This window comes from Festucalex cinctus, chromosome 18 (genome assembly GCF_051991245.1).
Source record: "Festucalex cinctus isolate MCC-2025b chromosome 18, RoL_Fcin_1.0, whole genome shotgun sequence".
Classification (NCBI taxonomy): domain Eukaryota; kingdom Metazoa; phylum Chordata; class Actinopteri; order Syngnathiformes; family Syngnathidae; genus Festucalex; species Festucalex cinctus.
The window spans coordinates 7,576,631-7,593,011 of NC_135428.1; the positions used below are offsets into that span (position 1 = coordinate 7,576,631).

Genomic DNA, 16,381 nt, shown 5'->3' on the forward strand with positions numbered 1-16,381 from the left:
AAGAATTAACGCCATGATAAGTGAAGCATGGTGGTGGCAGTATCATACCGTGGGGCTGTTTTTCTTCAGCTATAACTTCAACCTTACTTGAAGTAGAGGGAGTTATGAGCAATTTCAAAGCACAACATTTTCAGGCTTCTGCTTGCAAACAAAATGCCAGAACATGTACAGTTTGTAGGTCACACAACTGGTGGGAAACGTTTTACAATAACCTGACATTTGTTTTGTGAATTGGATTGTGTATGTGAGTATTAGTTATTTTAGCACCCAATGCTAAAGAGATTTAGAATTAGTGTAAAATTGTATTGATTTTTTTTTTCCTGCAAGTCTTATTTTGTTCAAAAGGAGGCGCTGCAGTGCTAGTTCTCCATCGCCGATTCAGGCTGCTGGGAAAACATGGCAGCTTCATTTTGTTGATAGGGTTTTAGTATTCTAGTGGGGGATTAAATACCCTTCTAGCTACATTGCAGCTACCGATTGTTATACGTCAACAAAAAAAGAACAGAATAACATGGAGAAGACTGGAAGTGTCGACAGTTTGGGCTCGAAGCAATCCTCTTCTCGGCATCCGAGTGTCGATTCATTGTCCAGGTAGCGTTGGTTAAGCTAGCTAAAAGTTTTGCACCTCGCAAAAATATTACTTCTATGTTTTTTCTAAATAACTGAAAGTTGTTCCTGCTATCATAAAATAAGCTTGAAGCTTTTAGCGCTAAGTAATAAACCACAAGTAGATGTCGGGTCGTCTTTATTTATATCTAGCTTTCAAACAGCTTTAACTGTCACAAATCGCTTTACAGAAACACAACAAAACAAACGTAACATAAAACATTAACAGCAAGTTTCCGTTTGCCTACATGGGGCTGTCAAAAATCAATATTATGTTTTAGTTATTGGACTACCGAATATTTGTAGCAGATGAAGGAAGTCCAATCAACTAATGTGAAACGATTATGTTGAATTCAATCTATATCGATAAGTACCAGTCAATGATTGTGTTTCCATGTAACAATACTTAACACTCAAATTATTTAACCATCCTACCTACTGCACTTGTGTGATTGTCTGTTTTAGTAGTGTCCAACTGTGACTTTTGAAACCTTAACTGACAATTAAATGCATCTCTAACACTTGATTTCAGAATATCTGCATTGTAAAAGGAAACATTATCTCTTGACAGCTCTGAGCGTTCGGCCCATGTTAAAAGTTCCTCTGCCATGTTGTCTGAGACGGCCACCTCGGCACAGTTTTCCCCAGAAATCAGGGTTTGTATAGAACAGAATGGAGTTAATCCATGAATCCTCATTAACCTCAAATCATCACATAACTGACCTGAAACTATTTTCTATTTTTAGGTCAAGCCAAAAACTCATGCAAAGGTAGAAAGAAGCCCAGAATTATGGCTATAACTTGAACAGTTCTTCTTCACTCCTAATTTTCTTATGCCTTCAGCAGGTTTTTAGAGATTCTGATAAAGAGGAACTACAGTTGCTTCCAAATGAAGTTGTGCAAGATATGGGTATGACTATGAGTGTTTATTGTATGTTTCTTTTGTACTCAACTCTTAAAGTGATTTAATAATGATTTAATTTTACAGCTCAAGACGTCACCTATTTCTGTCCTTTCACCGGAGCAGTGCGTGGAATAGTGACAGTTAGCAACTATAGACTGTTCTTCAACTGCATGGACAGGGTATGACGTTTCATTCATCTTTCACACCATACAAAATATGGACAAAGCAATTACTTAATAACTTTTTAGGAGCCCTCTTTTATACTGGATCTGCCACTTGGAGTTGTGAGTCGTGTGGAGAAGATTGGCAGTGCATCAAGCCGAGGCGATGTGTCCTATGGCCTCGTCTGCAAGGTGAGTCAGCAGTGGCACAAGTGTGGTCATAGCGCATTGATATTAGCTGAGATGTCGACAAAGAAGACTTGCTGTATTACTTCATTAGGCAACCTATCACAAGCTAATGAAATCCAATACAAGAGCTGTCACAGATAACAATGCTAAATTCGGAAGGACACAGTCAGAGTGGTATTTAATTTCGGAACATTTTTATTACTATGGTTGTAATGGAAAGTGATGTCGTTTGGAAATGGGGTGAAGACAAATCTTGTTCACTATAACACCACGCAAGGTGCTCATATTTGTATGCTGCTGCTGAGTCATGCGTATGACCATGACCTGCTTGCTCTCCGCAGGATATGCGCAATCTGCGATTTGCACACAAACAAATGGATGACACCCTCAGGAAGTCAATTTTTGAAGTGCTGATGAAATTCGCCTTTCCTGTCTCCACTGGACTGGTGAGTGATATATCAACCATGTTGGTGTCCCTTTGGAGCTTGTAGCCACCCACTAACTGATAAATTTCCACCTACTCTCCACAGCAAATATTTGCCTTTGAGTATGGACAAGTGTTTCCAGAGAATGGATGGAAGGTGTATGACGCAGTTGCTGAATACAAAAGACAGGTATTGCAGAATAATTTCTGTAAAAGCAATTCAATATAGCTCAATACGATATGTGATTTAGAACAGTTAAGACCAGGGTGATTTATCTTTCTAAGGCAATGTCTGTTAGAGAGTGACATTTAAGCAGTGTGATGCAAAGCTAATGGAGGATAAACTGCATTTTTTTTCAAGGAAGATATCATCACGTTGTCAACCAGTCATAAGACAATAGCATAGTCTTAAGTTGGGGTCTGCAACCTGCGGCTCTGGAGTCACATGTGGCTCTTTCATCCCTCTCCTATGGATCTCTGTGTATCTCTTAAAAAAATATAGTAGAAATTAATATATATTTTTTAGATCAAATATTCTTTAAATTAATGATTACGATACACAGTGAATAATTAAATATAAAAAAAAATAGAATGTGAATTGAAAGTTGTCAGAAGAAGAAAGTTAAAAAGAACAAAAAAGTAAACATCTTAAAAGTGACCAGAAAATCCCATATAATGTACACAAAATCCCCCCCCCCCCCAAAAAAAAGTCAGAAATGTTATTTTAAAAAAGCCAGAAAAGAAAACATTCAAAAAGTAACCATAAAATGTCCAAAACAAAATAAGAGAGGTAAAAAATTACCATAGAATGTCTTTGGAATTGCAAAAAAAAAAAAAGGCACAAAATTATTTTATTCTTTCTAAAAAAGGTAGAAAAGAAACCGTTAAAAAAGTAGCTATAAAATTTCCAAAGACAAAAGAAGAATCCTGAAAATGACCATATAATATAAACAAAATTGCCAAAAAAGTCAGATAATTTATTTTTGAAAAAGCAGAAAAGAAAACTTTAAAAAGTAACAATAAGATGGCCAAAAAAAACAAAAGAAATCCCAAAAATACCATAAAATGTCCACAAAATTACCCCAAAAAATATCATTTAAATAGATATCAAAAAGGTAGGAACAAATGTAAAAAAAAAAAAAAAAAAAAAAAAGCCAAAAAATGTCCAAAAAAGGGCAGACAATGACCATATCTTCATTAAATTGCCAAGAATGTCAGAATGTTGACAAGAATTACACCAAAAAAAAAGAAAAAAAAAGAAACGGATGATGAGAGGTAGAAGAAAATGAATCTCTCCAAATTGGATGCTTCATATTTTTTCCTGTTATGGTACAGCTCTAATTAGCTCTTGGGCCCTCAGTACATTAGACTAACACTGTTTCGGTTTTGTGGCTCCAGATAAATTTGTTGTTATTTAATTGGCCTAAAATGGCTCTTTTGACAGTAAAGGTTGCCGACCCCTGATCTAAGTGTGACCTAGGTTCTCATACTAGTGATGTTAGGTGTTGACACACACACACAAAAAAGGGGGGGGGGAGTGGTGTCTTATCCATTTAGATCATTTAAAAATGGAATTGCAAAAATCACAGAAGTCAACATACAGGAAAGGCTTTAGTAAATTGTCCGAGACCTTATAACGTTGATTGCTTGTGTGTCATGTAGGGCATTCCAAATGAAAGTTGGAGGATTACAAAGGTAAATGATCATTACGAATTGTGTGACACATACCCATCAACTATGGCCGTTCCGGTCAACATTCCAGATGAGGAGCTAAAGAGAGTAGCAGCTTTCCGGGCCAAAGGAAGGATACCTGTGAGTATCATCATCATCAACATCATCATCATCAATGCAGCTGGTTTGGGGGCAAATTCTGACATAAAGGGGAAGTCAAGTTAAAAGTTTTCTTCTCTGCACCCCCTCTAGTCTTAACACGCTATTGTAGTGTAATATTGTGTTTGTGGAATATGAATTAGGCAGAAAAATAATTTTTAGCCATCTCAAGGGGCGGCCATTTTGCCACATGAAAATGACATCACATTAAAGGTTCCTGGGTTTGGCCACGTTATGTTCACAAGCTAATATTAATCCGAATACCTTGTTTAGACTATTGAGAAGAAAATGTTTGACTTAGCTTCACCTTTAAACACACAGGAGAATATTCCCATTTTGTGAGTATCTTGAACCAATATTTTTCCTAGGTGCTGTCCTGGATCCATCCAGAGAGTCAGGCAACAGTGACACGTTGCAGTCAGCCCATGGTCGGGGTGAACGGCAAACGGAGCAAAGAGGATGAAAAATACCTGCAGTCAATCATGGATGCTAACGCCCAGTCACATAAACTCTTCATTTTTGATGCTCGACCCAGTGTTAATGCTGCTGCTAACAAGGTCTGTCCCGTGTTTAGGAAAATAGTCATAAACAAATGGTCAACCTTCATATTTCCACTTTTTTTCCGTCCTTTAGATGAAAGGTGGCGGATATGAAAGCGAGGATGCTTATCAAAATGCTGAGTTGGTGTTCTTGGATATTCACAACATCCACGTAATGAGAGAGTCGCTCCGCAAGCTGAAGGATATTGTTTACCCCAACATTGAGGATTCCCACTGGCTTTCAAATCTGGAGTCCACTCACTGGCTCGAGCACATCAAGGTGAGACAAATGATGTGCTACTCCAATTATGCAAAACTATTGGGAATAAGGTACAAGAATAAAATATTTAACAGTGCTCTTTGTCAGAGTTTGCAATTGTGGAACAAAAGTTGTTAAAAAGCCATTTTGACTTGACTTGTGCAGCGACATTATACCAATATTTATTTTTATTTTTTTTCCAATTGAGCGGAACATATAGCTCAGGTGTCAGCATCTTTTAAAATGATGAACAAAACAGTGTGTTAGTGTTAGAACGTACTGAGGGCCCAAGAGCTAATTAGAGCTGCACCAAAACGGAAAAATATGCAGAATCCAATACTTAGACATTCATTTTCTTCTAACGTTCGTCTTCCGTTTTTGGATTATTTATTTTTTATTTTTTGTAATATTTCATACTTTTGTTTTTCATGCAATTATAGAACTTTCTGTCAAATTTTGGGCATTTGTGGACATTTTATGGTAATTTTTGGGATTTCTTTTTTTTGGGGGGACATTTCATGGTTACTTTTTCAACATTTTCTTAAAATCTATTTTATGACTTTGTTGGCAATTCTGACATTTTATGGTAATGTTCTGCCTTCTTTTGTTTTTGGACATTTTATGACTACTTTTTGAAAATTTTTATTTTTACATTTTATTTTATTCACTTTTTTTGCATTGCATTTATATGTTCAATAAAATCAAACCAAACATGCAGGGTAACCTTAGAATTATCCGCATATTGCACTTGTCAATCATTCACAATATTTAATATCTCAGGTTGAAGGGGCATATCTGATTTGTTCATTCACGTTGCAGTCACATTTTTTATTTTTTATTCAATTCTCTGACATTTTTGGCAATTTCATGGACATTTTATGATAATATTTATGGTCACTTAACATTATTAGGTCATTTTTAAAAACGCTTTCATCTAGCGTTCTCTCTTTTTCTAACGTAAAAAATTTGTACTAATGTTTTGGATTATTGTTCATTTTTTTGCATCTAATTCATTTCATTTAAAGAATATCTAAAATATATATGTAAAAAATATTAATGTACCATTTTTTTTTAGAGATCCACAGTGAGCCAGAGGTATATAGATCACTAAAACCTGCCATTTTTTGCAGGGGTGTGTAAACTTTTTAGACTGCGTATGTATTTCAAGTGTTGACAGCAGTTGTGTTTTGTAGTTGATCCTGGCAGGAGCGCTCCGCATTGCAGACAAGGTAGAGTCTGGCAAAACGTCCGTGCTAGTGCACTGCAGCGACGGCTGGGACCGCACAGCGCAGCTCACCTCACTGGCCATGCTCATGCTGGACGGTTACTACCGTACCATTCGTGGATTCCAGGTGCTGCTGGAGAAAGAATGGCTCAGCTTCGGACACCGTTTCCAGCTGGTAAATGTGTTACACACACTTCATAAACTAGACTAAGTGCAATTGCTGGAGAAATTGCGTGGGAATGCTGAAAGCTGAATGCTAAGATTTTGAATGCATGTGGAATGCTTATGAAGTAAATTGAGAGATAAATTATGACCTCCTGGTTACTAGACAATGCACTTTACCAACTGTGCCACCGAGCAGTATCAGACACCTGGTAATGATGCTAAGTTATATGTTTTGAAGTGGGCGTGGAAAGTGATACTTAGAAAAAGTTCAATGTCTCTCCCATTGAAAATGAATGGGTAAAAGTTGATATTAAATGTTAAATTGTGCAAATACTATCAGCAATGTGGAATTAGACGATATATACCCCAGGAGGCGTCAATTTTTGAAGCTAGTTGAAATTTGAACAGTATAAATTGGAAGTATTATGTGGGAGATATTACGCGGCAAAAAAGTGTGGAACGCTTCAGCATTCCCACAGTTACGGTGAGCTCTCTTTTAAATGCAGACGTCTTTGCCTTTCAGCGCATCGGCCACGGCGATAAGAACCACACAGACGCAGATCGCTCACCTGTTTTTATACAGTTTGTCGACTGTGTGTGGCAGTTGACTCGACAGGTGAAAAGCTTTGTCGCCTGTGTCAAATTTTTGAAGGACTATCAGTCATGACACAATAACTGTTTGCTTTAGTTTCCTGCAGCTTTTGAGTTTAACGAATTCTTCCTGGTGACCATCTTGGACCATCTGTACAGCTGCTTGTTCGGGACGTTCCTTTGTAACAGCGAACAGCAGCGACTGAAGGAAGTACGTGCATTCAGTTTTCCATGAAACCTTTTGTGCAGTGGTTAGACATATCCCCATTGAAATGAATGGAAATTCCAGTATTTATGTATAATACATCTGATAATGTTTATTGGGACAGAATAATGTGTTTCTTGTGTTTCACAGGAGATTCCAAAGAGGACGGTGTCCTTATGGTCGTACATTAACAGTCAGCTGGAGGAGTTTACCAATCCTTTGTACGTAAATTTCTCCAATCACGTACTGTTCCCTGTCGTCAGCTTACGGCACCTGGAGCTCTGGGTGGGCTACTACATACGTTGGAACCCTCGTATGAGGCCTCAGGTAAGAGTTACCCGTTTATGAGCTACGTAAGACCTGACTTTAAGTGTCCCCAAATAAAATGCTCTATGCGTTAGCTGTTTTTTTTATTTTTTATTCCAGGAACCTGTTCATCAGCGGCACAAGGAACTGCTGGCAAAACGCGCTGAGCTGCAGAAGAGGGTGGACGAGCTGCAGCGAGAGGTGACCAATCGTTCCGCGTCCTCTTCCTCAGAGCGGGCGGGCTCTCCAACACGGTCCATCACGCCAGTGCAGACCTTTGTTTGACTACCTTCTCAGAGGCAGGTGACATTCGTCACGCGAATATAACTTAAAAGAAAACACTCCTAATAGCTTCTTAATCTAATAATTGAGCAGTGTGTGTGCTTTCAACAGACTTGTAAGGATATTGAACACCATTTATCACATTGACTGACCACCAATCAGTATTGTTGGGTTTTGATATATTAAAATGTTACTCTAGTAAGTAGGGATGGGTACCTTTCACATTTGAACCGGTACTGTTCCAATACTCTGTACCTGGGAATTGATACATGTACTTCAATGGTACCAATTTTTGGTACTTTTGTACTCTCTCTCTCTTTTTAATTTTTTGGCAAATTTTATTAATTAATTTATTTATTTGGGCGGTAGTAAATGTTCATCAATTGGCTGGCAACCGGTTCAGGGTATACCCTGCCTACTGCCCAAAGCCAGCTGAGATAGGCTCCAGCACCCCCCACAACTCTTGTGAGCAATAAGCGGTCAAGAAAATGGATGGATGGATGGATAAATGTTCATCATTGTTTATTTAATAATAAATCTTGTTAAAATCATTTTAACAATTACCTTTCAATATATAAAACTTGACAAATTAAAAAATAAAATAACATTTAATTCAAATGAGCCAGAGAGGAATAGTAAAAATAAAGGTTTAACATTTTGCAATTACTGAAGTATAATTAATAAACGTAATATTCCAAAAAACAAAGTGTGAATAAAAGTCCTTTGCAATGAACAACAGTAATAATAATTGATGTTTATATCTATATATATATATATATATATATATATATATATATATATATATATATATATAAAGACGGTTGGAAGAGGATATGACATGAAGAGAATAATTGTGTTGAAATTGATTATTGGATGAAACTATTTCTTAGGCTTAGTGCCACGAAAACCTCGCTCGTTTCTAAAACCGGAAAATCTATTTTAGTGCATGAAGTCCTGCACGAGTGGATGACGTCAGTACGCTGACTTGACTTGGTGCACGTGTAATGTTGCGTTCAAGTGCACCATGGAAAATTGTCTTCTCTTCCACTGCCACACAGTCACAAGTTCACAACTTTGAAAGACGTGCTTCAGAACCGAAACGTGGCACCGTTTTATTTTACGTGAATCGGTGCTCGGAAGTACCGACCCAAATCGGTGCATGCCACAAAAAGTACCGTCTTCAGTACCCATCCCTACTAGTAAGATATTTATGACATACACACTACATGAGAAAAGTTACTGTCCTATTCTGACAAAGAAAATACTAATTGTAAAGGCTTTCACTGGCTAATGGTTATTTTGACGTCAAAATTCCACTTTTGTGTTGTGAAAATGAAATTTATTTGTTTTTCAAACCTGTCCTTGTAGTTTGTGACCAAATGTTTAGTCTTTTATCATAATGTGCCATTTAAGGCAACATTATTTATTTTTCATAAATAATCTATAGACCTATTTTCAGTTTTAGACGTGCTTTGCTTGTTCCCAGGGAATCACACAAGAGGGGCCATTTCCTCAGAATTGTAAAGTGTATGTGTGGGGGGGCTGGGCGTAGCTGGCAATATACACAATGATATTCAGCACAATGTGTTATATAGCTCATAATTTGCATCACAACATCCAGTTGAAGAAATCTGAAAGATTATGTGCCTTGTCCAAAACCGCTATTAAAAAAAAAAAAAAAAAAAAAAAAAACTATTATGATTGCATGTCATAAGGTAACCTGGAATGAAATATTTTTAGCTGTGAGTTTCTCTCACGATAGTACAAACTCAGAGGACATTTGTGCTAATAATCTCAGGTTTGATGCTTTATGTTGTGCATTTTTTATAGCATGTGCTTTGGGGTATTAGTTCCCCTTTTAACAGATTTTGTTTTGTATTATTCTGTCATGTAGCAACATTTAAAAGGGCTTGTACTTGGCTGCAGTGCTCTAAGCACTTCTTAATGTTAAACTTATTACCTGAAATTTTCACTGTAACTAAGAGCAATGTTAATTGTATTAAAAAATAACTTTTGGATCTTTAATCTGTTGTCATGTTTTGTGAAATTGCCGGTTGCTTTTGTTTTTGCTGGTACAAGAATTAAGGGTGAAGAAACATTGCTATGATTGGGCAAACTGCGCTGGCGTACAGGTATCATTTTGATTTTTGATGTTTTTATTTTTATTTTTGAGTTTTCTTCTTCTAAATGACGAGATTAGCGTCACAAAATTCGGTAATGTGATTGGCTGTATTTGAAAAAATGAACTCGGATGTCATCCTTCCGGTCTTACTGTGACGTCATCGGCCACTTCCGCTGACATGAGGACGACGGCTCGGTACGAAAAGAGAGAAGGAAAACAGGAAAAACCATCTGTGAGAACACTGGAAACTTGAAACATTTTCCAGATTGCTTTTAAAATCGTTGCTAGTTTTACAGGGCGCAATAATTCATAGACGTAAACCAGTCTGGTCACGTGGTGGTCGAGCGGACAGGATCACATTTATAGTTTATTGTTCTTCGGCTCCCTCACAGCTTCCTCCTATAGTGTTTTGCTGTGCTAGCTAGCATTAGCTGGTGATGTGTAGTTGCCATCACATTGTGCGCGTATTCTTCGTTCCAGTTAGCCAGTGCCAGTTTAGATAATAGCGCCCTTAATCCGGTCACTTTACCGCTGGACTGCTTTAGCTCGTTTAGGTTGGTGACAATAGTGGGGCGAGAATGGCAACGTCGGCTCTGTACGCCTGTACAAAGTGTAACCAGCGGTACCCGTTCGAGGAGCTGTCGCAAGGCCAGCAGCTGTGCAAGGTTTGTATCTCTGTAAGCATAACAGTCTGCAGGAAAAGCATGGTTATTACCTGGTCGGTAAACTTGAGCTTCCCTGAGCTACATGACCTTTTTTTTTTTCCTTTTTTTTTTCAAACAATAAAAAGACACTAATGTAGTAATAATAAAAACATCATCAGGCCAGCATGCAAAAAAATAAATGTTCTGCAACAAACTAGAGTGTCAACATCAATTTTTATTCCTATTATTCACAATATGCATGATTGCATTGAAGAAACTAGTAAAGTTTGAGTAATTCCTAAGGATGTGCTCAAACTTGCATTCCCAACTACTGCTGTGGCACCAAATTCACAACATTTATTCTGATCTGAAAATATTTAGTACAAATAATGTATCTTTGTTCATCTATCCACGTATAGTGACAGGCAGAACTTAAACACTTTTCACTTAATGGCAGAAGGTAACACTTGTAAGTAACTCTGCTGCTACTTCAATTATAAAAAAAAAAAAAAAAACTTCACTACAGGCTCAGGTTTTGCATCGAGTCATTACATTGTTTCTTTTCTTATGTTTCTTTGATTTTTTTTTTTCTAATGTAAAAATGTTTCGGCAATCATAAAAGGAAATACTTAATACTTAAGAATTAATCACACCTCCAAAAGTCCATGGGTCACGGACCTTTTTGAAACTTGATAGCTATTTCGTAACTACTTGAGTAGTGCGAAGGGTTACCGGTCAATATGCAACACTTTTTTTCTATAAATCTCTGCAAGTGTTTACATTTGCAAGACCTGAAAATTACTGTTCATTGAATCTTGTGATCAAATTTTGACTTAGGAGGAAGAATGAGCAAAAATGTTTGTGTAGAAAATTTCAAAGCTCTTCCAGACATACAACAAAAGAACATTTTCAAAGCTCTTCCAGACATAAAAGAAAATTTTCAAAGCTCTTCCAGACACAACAAAAGAACAATGTAAAAAAAAAAAAAAGAATTGTCTTGTTCATAATTAATTGCCATTTTGTGTTGGTCTGTCACATGAAATCCCAATAAAATATTACATTTGTGGTTGTAACATGACAAAATCTAGACAAGTTGCAAACTACTGATTTCTGATCAGGTGGTCTTATTACTAGTGTCTGATTGAGCGACAATATTTGACGCTTGTTTTCTCTCTTCAGGAGTGTCGCATCGCACACCCAATCGTGAAATGCACCTACTGCAGATCTGAGTTTCAGCAGGAAAGGTGATCCACTAATTCGGAGGCTTTATCCGTTCTATTATAGTGTTGCATTATTTCTCTCTGGGTTTGTTTTAATGTGTGTTTATATTTGACAGTAAAACCAATACCATCTGCAAGAAATGTGCCCAGAACGTCAAACAGTTTGGAACAGTAAGTTGCAACTTAACATGCTCCAATTTCACCTTTTATACACACGAATAATTCTAACTTTCCGTCCTTCTTTCCTCTGCAGCCCAAACCTTGTCAATACTGTAACATTATTGCAGCGTTTATTGGGACAAAGTGCCAACGTTGTACAAACTCGGAAAAGAAATACGGGCCACCTCAAACCTGCGAGCAGTGCAAACAGCAGTGTGCCTTTGACCGCAAGGAGGAAGGCAGGAGAAAGGTTAGCGCGCCGTAATAAATGTTTTTGATTAAAGTGGGCTGCGTCTTATGAGTCCATCTTGTCCCACAGGTGGACGGAAAGCTGCTGTGCTGGCTCTGCACTCTGTCCTATCGTCGCGTTCTGCAAAAAACCAAGGAGCAGAGGAAAGGCTTCGGCTCCGCTAACTCCTCGTCCCTGAATGAGAAAGACCATCACTCGAGGCAGCACCACCATCAACAGCAAAGACACAGCAGCTCTCACCACAAGTACGCTGACTACATTTTTGGTTTTGTTTTGCCCAATTTACCGTTTAAGCCCATTTATTTGTCTTTCGCAGACTGAGTGGGAGCTTGAGTCCTGAGCAGGAGCAAGGATTGTGGAAGCAGAGGTAACGTTTTCCGTTTTGATTAATTTGCCAAACGTATCAACTAGGGATGTCGGGCAATTAAAATTTTAATCTTAATTACTGTAATCGCATGACTTCAATCTGTGGGCTGACTGGTTCGCACGTCTGCCTCCCAGTTCTGAGGACTCGGGCTCGAGACTTGTAAATTGTCATTACAGAGTCGTCGTCGTTGTTTGTTCTTTGTTCAAAAACAAAGTGTGATGTTGATTTGTGTTGAGGTAATTTTTTTCTGCCACTAGATGGCATAATTACATTTGTAAGACATTTCAGTGCATTTTTCTTTTCATATTAACAGTTGTCTAATCTTTACATGAAGTCACTTGTGAAATTCTACGCATTTTTAAAATTGTAAAATACAACTTGACCCCAGTCATCACAAAAATATGCATTATTATTACATTCATTGCTGCTAAATTTTGACGTGGACATCTCTGCTGCGTTGTGACTAGAATTACCCCACTACAGGATTTTCATTAATCGTGCATTTAAAAAAAAAAAAAAATCAGTGGCATTAAAGGAACTTAAAATTAACTCACAATTTACACATTAATGCCCCTACGATAGTAATTTTATGATCTTTTGTTTTCTACAGCCATAAATCATCTTCAATCCAAAAAGAGACCCCAAAGAAGAAACCAAAACTGGAGATGAAGCCATCAAATGGTGACAGGTATGCTCATCCCTTTTTTGGCTAAATTCCTTTGCCATGTTGACGTTTCTTATTAACAGTCTGTCTCTTAAACAGTAGTTCCATCACCCAATCCATGGATTCAGGAGGAACTGACAACTTCATTCTCATCAGCCAACTGAAAGAAGAGGTTATGTCACTAAAAAGACTGCTGCAGCAGAGGGATCAGACCATACTCGACAAGGAACGAAAGGTTGGTTATCATCCTCGTTATTTGAAGCAGCTTGTATGTTTACAATGCTGACTGTCAGTTTTGGCTTTAGCTAACAGAGCTAAAAGCAGACTTTCAGTACCAAGAGTCCAACATGAGAGTCAAGATGAACCAAATGGAGAAAGCACACAAAGAGTCGATGGAACAGCAGCAGGTAATGGACACAATTAATTTACTACATATCAGAAATTAGTTCCTAAATGCCAGAGGTCCAAAGCCTTACCAGTAATGTATATATCAGAGATCGAATGACAAAACATATTTGTAGTCAACTATAATCAATTATTTCAACAGGCAAGTTCAGAATCAAATAAAAACAAATAATTAAAACTACAACTCACCATTACACTAATTGAAGTTGCTGTAATTAGTGTGAGTCACATGCATGTTTCTGTCCAGCAAACCAGATGCTCTTGTTTTCCAAAGCATATTATACTGTAAGAGAGTACATCACTATTGGCAGAATACTTCTACAATCTTGTAGCACCCGCACAAAGGGATACGTGTCACTAAGAGTATCATAAAGTGAAACACGTGATATGATTTTGTTCTATGATGACAATGATGATTGCAAAAAAACAAAAAAATCAACTATTAAGTAAGTTGGATGCAAACACTGATACACAAAAACGTATGTATCGAATATAAAATTAATAATTTTAAAGCCCTATTTGAACCATGTTTGGTCACGGATATTTGTTGCAGTCACACCCACTGAGTCGCATGGCTGCCAATGAGAAATACAGAGAAAAGAACATTTGGATTTTGACATTTATGTTGATTATTGCGTAAAAATGTGTGGACTTAATATAGAACCTTGTGGAACACCACCAATGTAGCATCCTCAAATTGCAACATCTCAATCATTTTTAATGATCTTTGTGGGTTGTTGTTTTTTTTTTTTGTAATGTTTGCTTTTTTTATTAAACAGTTAAAGGGACTCATTGAGCCATTTTCAACAGTATGAAGATATATTTTCAACAATAAATGTGATAATGTCATGAACAATTATTACCTTTAAAAACTAATTTTTCTACTTGTTGACTGGAGATGACATAATGAATAGGTAACGACCAATCATGGCTCAGTTTGCTGACCTATTTCCTCAGCACAGGTGATGTCATCTTCAGTCGACAGCAAGTGGGAAAAGAAAAATACGTTTTTAAAGGTATTAATTGTAAATTAAAAATAATGAAGTTATCAAATTAAGTCTGTACAAAATATTAACTTTTTACTTCTGACAATGGCCCAATGAGTCAAGTATCCCTTTAGGCCCGTACATAATTAGGACAAATTTTATTGGTAAATGGAAATACTTTATCAAAAAAATATAAACAGGGTTTGCAGCTTTTCTTTTTTTCTTTTTCTTTTTTTATATTATTATTCAAACCAGACCATAACTCTGAATTATTGAATTGATTTCCTCAGGCGAAGAACAGAGAGCTGATGAAACAAGTGGCCGCGCTGTCCAAAGGGAAAAAGTTTGATCGGACTGGAAGTTCGCTGCTGTTGCCGTAACAATTTGCCGACCTTTGGGTGCCAACATGGAGCGACTTCATTTTCCCACTGTGAAAGTCTCCCTTTCGCGGTCCCTCTTCACCATCAGCATCAATCACTTCTTTGGTGGTCAATCCAGAAAGAACAAACAAATTCTCTACAAAACACCAATGTATTTTAAGATATTTTTGGGTGACTTTTTTTTCCACTGGACTGTAGAATGCAACTTGGATGTGGGACTGAGTCCTCATTTATTAGCACTGCCGGGTGAAACAGAAGCGTGACAAGCATCAACAAATCCACCAGATTTTTTATAGATGTTACACGCTTTTTTTAAATTTTTATTTATTCAACTGTATTTCTTAGCTTTTTTCCCTCTTTATTTCCCGACATACTATGAGAATATCCCACATTTGGGGGTTTTCTTCAAGAGCTCTTACTTATATTTTTCTAAATGATTGTGGAGGATGAGTTCTCCTGAATGGAGAGACTGCGCAACTCTTTACAATGTATGCAAACATGAGGAGTGTGACAACTGAGCTGCTGATGATAACAAGACAACACTCAGTAACACACTGTGAAACAATCAGTATATGTTGAAACTCTTCTGGATGGAAACCTCTCTTGGCTGCCCTATTTCTCACAGAGGCACAGCCAAAGGGCTTTGCTGTTTTAACTTCAGTGGAATGATTGTAATTCTGCATGATTTTACCACTGGATACCTTTTTGGACTTCTTTAATTCCCCTTTTTCTAATTTCTTTTTTCTTTTCTTTTTAAGAAGCTCTTTTAAATGTATTTACATTGGGGTCAGCCGTTGTATATTTAAACTCTTGCTTGTATCTGTTTTAGTGAATACAGTATGTGTATGGTGAGGCCAGTTTTAATGATCATTTATAGATGATGCTTTTTAAAGAAACACTCCTTTCACTTCTCATTGGGCTGGTTTCATACAGTGCTGTCAAAGAACACTTTTGTATTTTTCCCCTAAACCAAGTGTTTTAAAGACAATTAAAACTGGCTAAACTTCTTTTCTGTTTCCCAACAATTTGTCCAGCAGACTGTTTTTTCCCCCTCTTGCTCAAATAGTGAAGTCATGGCCAAAGTGAGCAGTTTGGTAAATTGTATTTAAAATGTGAAAAATCATACACGTATTATTTGTGTTCGTTAGTGTGACAATCGCGGGAGAGTTCGGCCTATTCCAGCGAATGTGTATTCTGATAAGGAAAAACAAAACTGCACTATATTGCACATTATCAAAACATAGAGTCATGATGACATAATTGAATAGAATGACAGTTTTGTAGAATGGATGTTGCATTGTGTAAATTGATTACAACGTAATTTGGTGTGCCGGCTTTAGCCACATGGGGGCAGTATAATACAATTCATTGACGTGGGATGAATCGTATATTCCGTTCACATTAGAAGTCGCATTCTTTTTATTTATTTATTTATTTTTTTTAATAATGTAAAACAGTACACAAAGAGTCATTTTAACACGAAGTGGGCATCATTTAC

The 16,381-nt window shown here is 37.1% G+C and overlaps 2 protein-coding genes and 1 long non-coding RNA gene across 5 annotated transcripts; 2 read left to right on the forward strand and 1 right to left on the reverse strand.

The window, feature by feature from the left end:
* Positions 1-384: 384 nt before the first annotated feature.
* Positions 385-9,711, forward strand: mtmr2 (myotubularin related protein 2). Of its 2 annotated transcripts, none has more exons than XM_077504834.1 (16): positions 385-591; positions 1,178-1,262; positions 1,353-1,376; positions 1,450-1,516; positions 1,595-1,689; positions 1,759-1,863; positions 2,202-2,306; positions 2,391-2,474; positions 3,947-4,096; positions 4,483-4,671; positions 4,748-4,933; positions 6,106-6,312; positions 6,826-6,918; positions 6,991-7,104; positions 7,249-7,425; positions 7,525-9,711. In XM_077504834.1, the coding sequence occupies exons 1-16, from the start codon at positions 512-514 to the stop codon at positions 7,687-7,689; spliced, it is 1,926 nt and encodes a 641-aa protein (XP_077360960.1). In that variant the 5' UTR covers positions 385-511; the 3' UTR covers positions 7,690-9,711. The 2 variants fall into 2 exon arrangements, with proteins under 2 accessions (XP_077360960.1, XP_077360961.1); XM_077504835.1 differs by having other exon boundaries at positions 1,453-1,516.
* Positions 9,712-9,878: 167 nt separating this feature from the next.
* fam76b (family with sequence similarity 76 member B) lies at positions 9,879-15,905 on the forward strand. Of its 2 annotated transcripts, none has more exons than XM_077504837.1 (10): positions 9,879-10,473; positions 11,632-11,696; positions 11,789-11,843; positions 11,926-12,081; positions 12,151-12,326; positions 12,398-12,448; positions 13,059-13,136; positions 13,215-13,347; positions 13,418-13,519; positions 14,794-15,905. In XM_077504837.1, the coding sequence occupies exons 1-10, from the start codon at positions 10,387-10,389 to the stop codon at positions 14,881-14,883; spliced, it is 993 nt and encodes a 330-aa protein (XP_077360963.1). In that variant the 5' UTR covers positions 9,879-10,386; the 3' UTR covers positions 14,884-15,905. The 2 variants fall into 2 exon arrangements, with proteins under 2 accessions (XP_077360963.1, XP_077360962.1); XM_077504836.1 differs by having other exon boundaries at positions 9,946-10,473; positions 13,212-13,347.
* On the reverse strand, positions 10,668-13,840 carry LOC144006138 (uncharacterized). Its single transcript, XR_013279744.1, has 2 exons — positions 13,707-13,840; positions 10,668-12,255 (listed from the first exon to the last, which is right to left on the reverse strand). It is a non-coding gene; the product is annotated as an uncharacterized LOC144006138 (long non-coding RNA).
* Positions 15,906-16,381: the final 476 nt, after the last annotated feature.

What these genes read in the sequence shown, in the direction of transcription:
- mtmr2 (XM_077504834.1), top strand. Translation starts at nt 512, where the DNA reads ATGGAGAAGACTGGAAGTGTCGACAGTTTGGGCTCGAAGCAATCCTCT. An exon ending in AGTTTTCCCCAGAAATCAGG is followed by an intron (nt 1,263 to 1,352) that starts GTTTGTATAGAA and finishes TTCTATTTTTAG; the next exon opens with GTCAAGCCAAAAACTCATGC. An exon ending in AGCCAAAAACTCATGCAAAG is followed by an intron (nt 1,377 to 1,449) that starts GTAGAAAGAAGC and finishes TTATGCCTTCAG; the next exon opens with CAGGTTTTTAGAGATTCTGA.
- fam76b (XM_077504836.1), top strand. Translation starts at nt 10,387, where the DNA reads ATGGCAACGTCGGCTCTGTACGCCTGTACAAAGTGTAACCAGCGGTAC. An exon ending in ACGTCAAACAGTTTGGAACA is followed by an intron (nt 11,844 to 11,925) that starts GTAAGTTGCAAC and finishes TTTCCTCTGCAG; the next exon opens with CCCAAACCTTGTCAATACTG. An exon ending in CACAGCAGCTCTCACCACAA is followed by an intron (nt 12,327 to 12,397) that starts GTACGCTGACTA and finishes TGTCTTTCGCAG; the next exon opens with ACTGAGTGGGAGCTTGAGTC.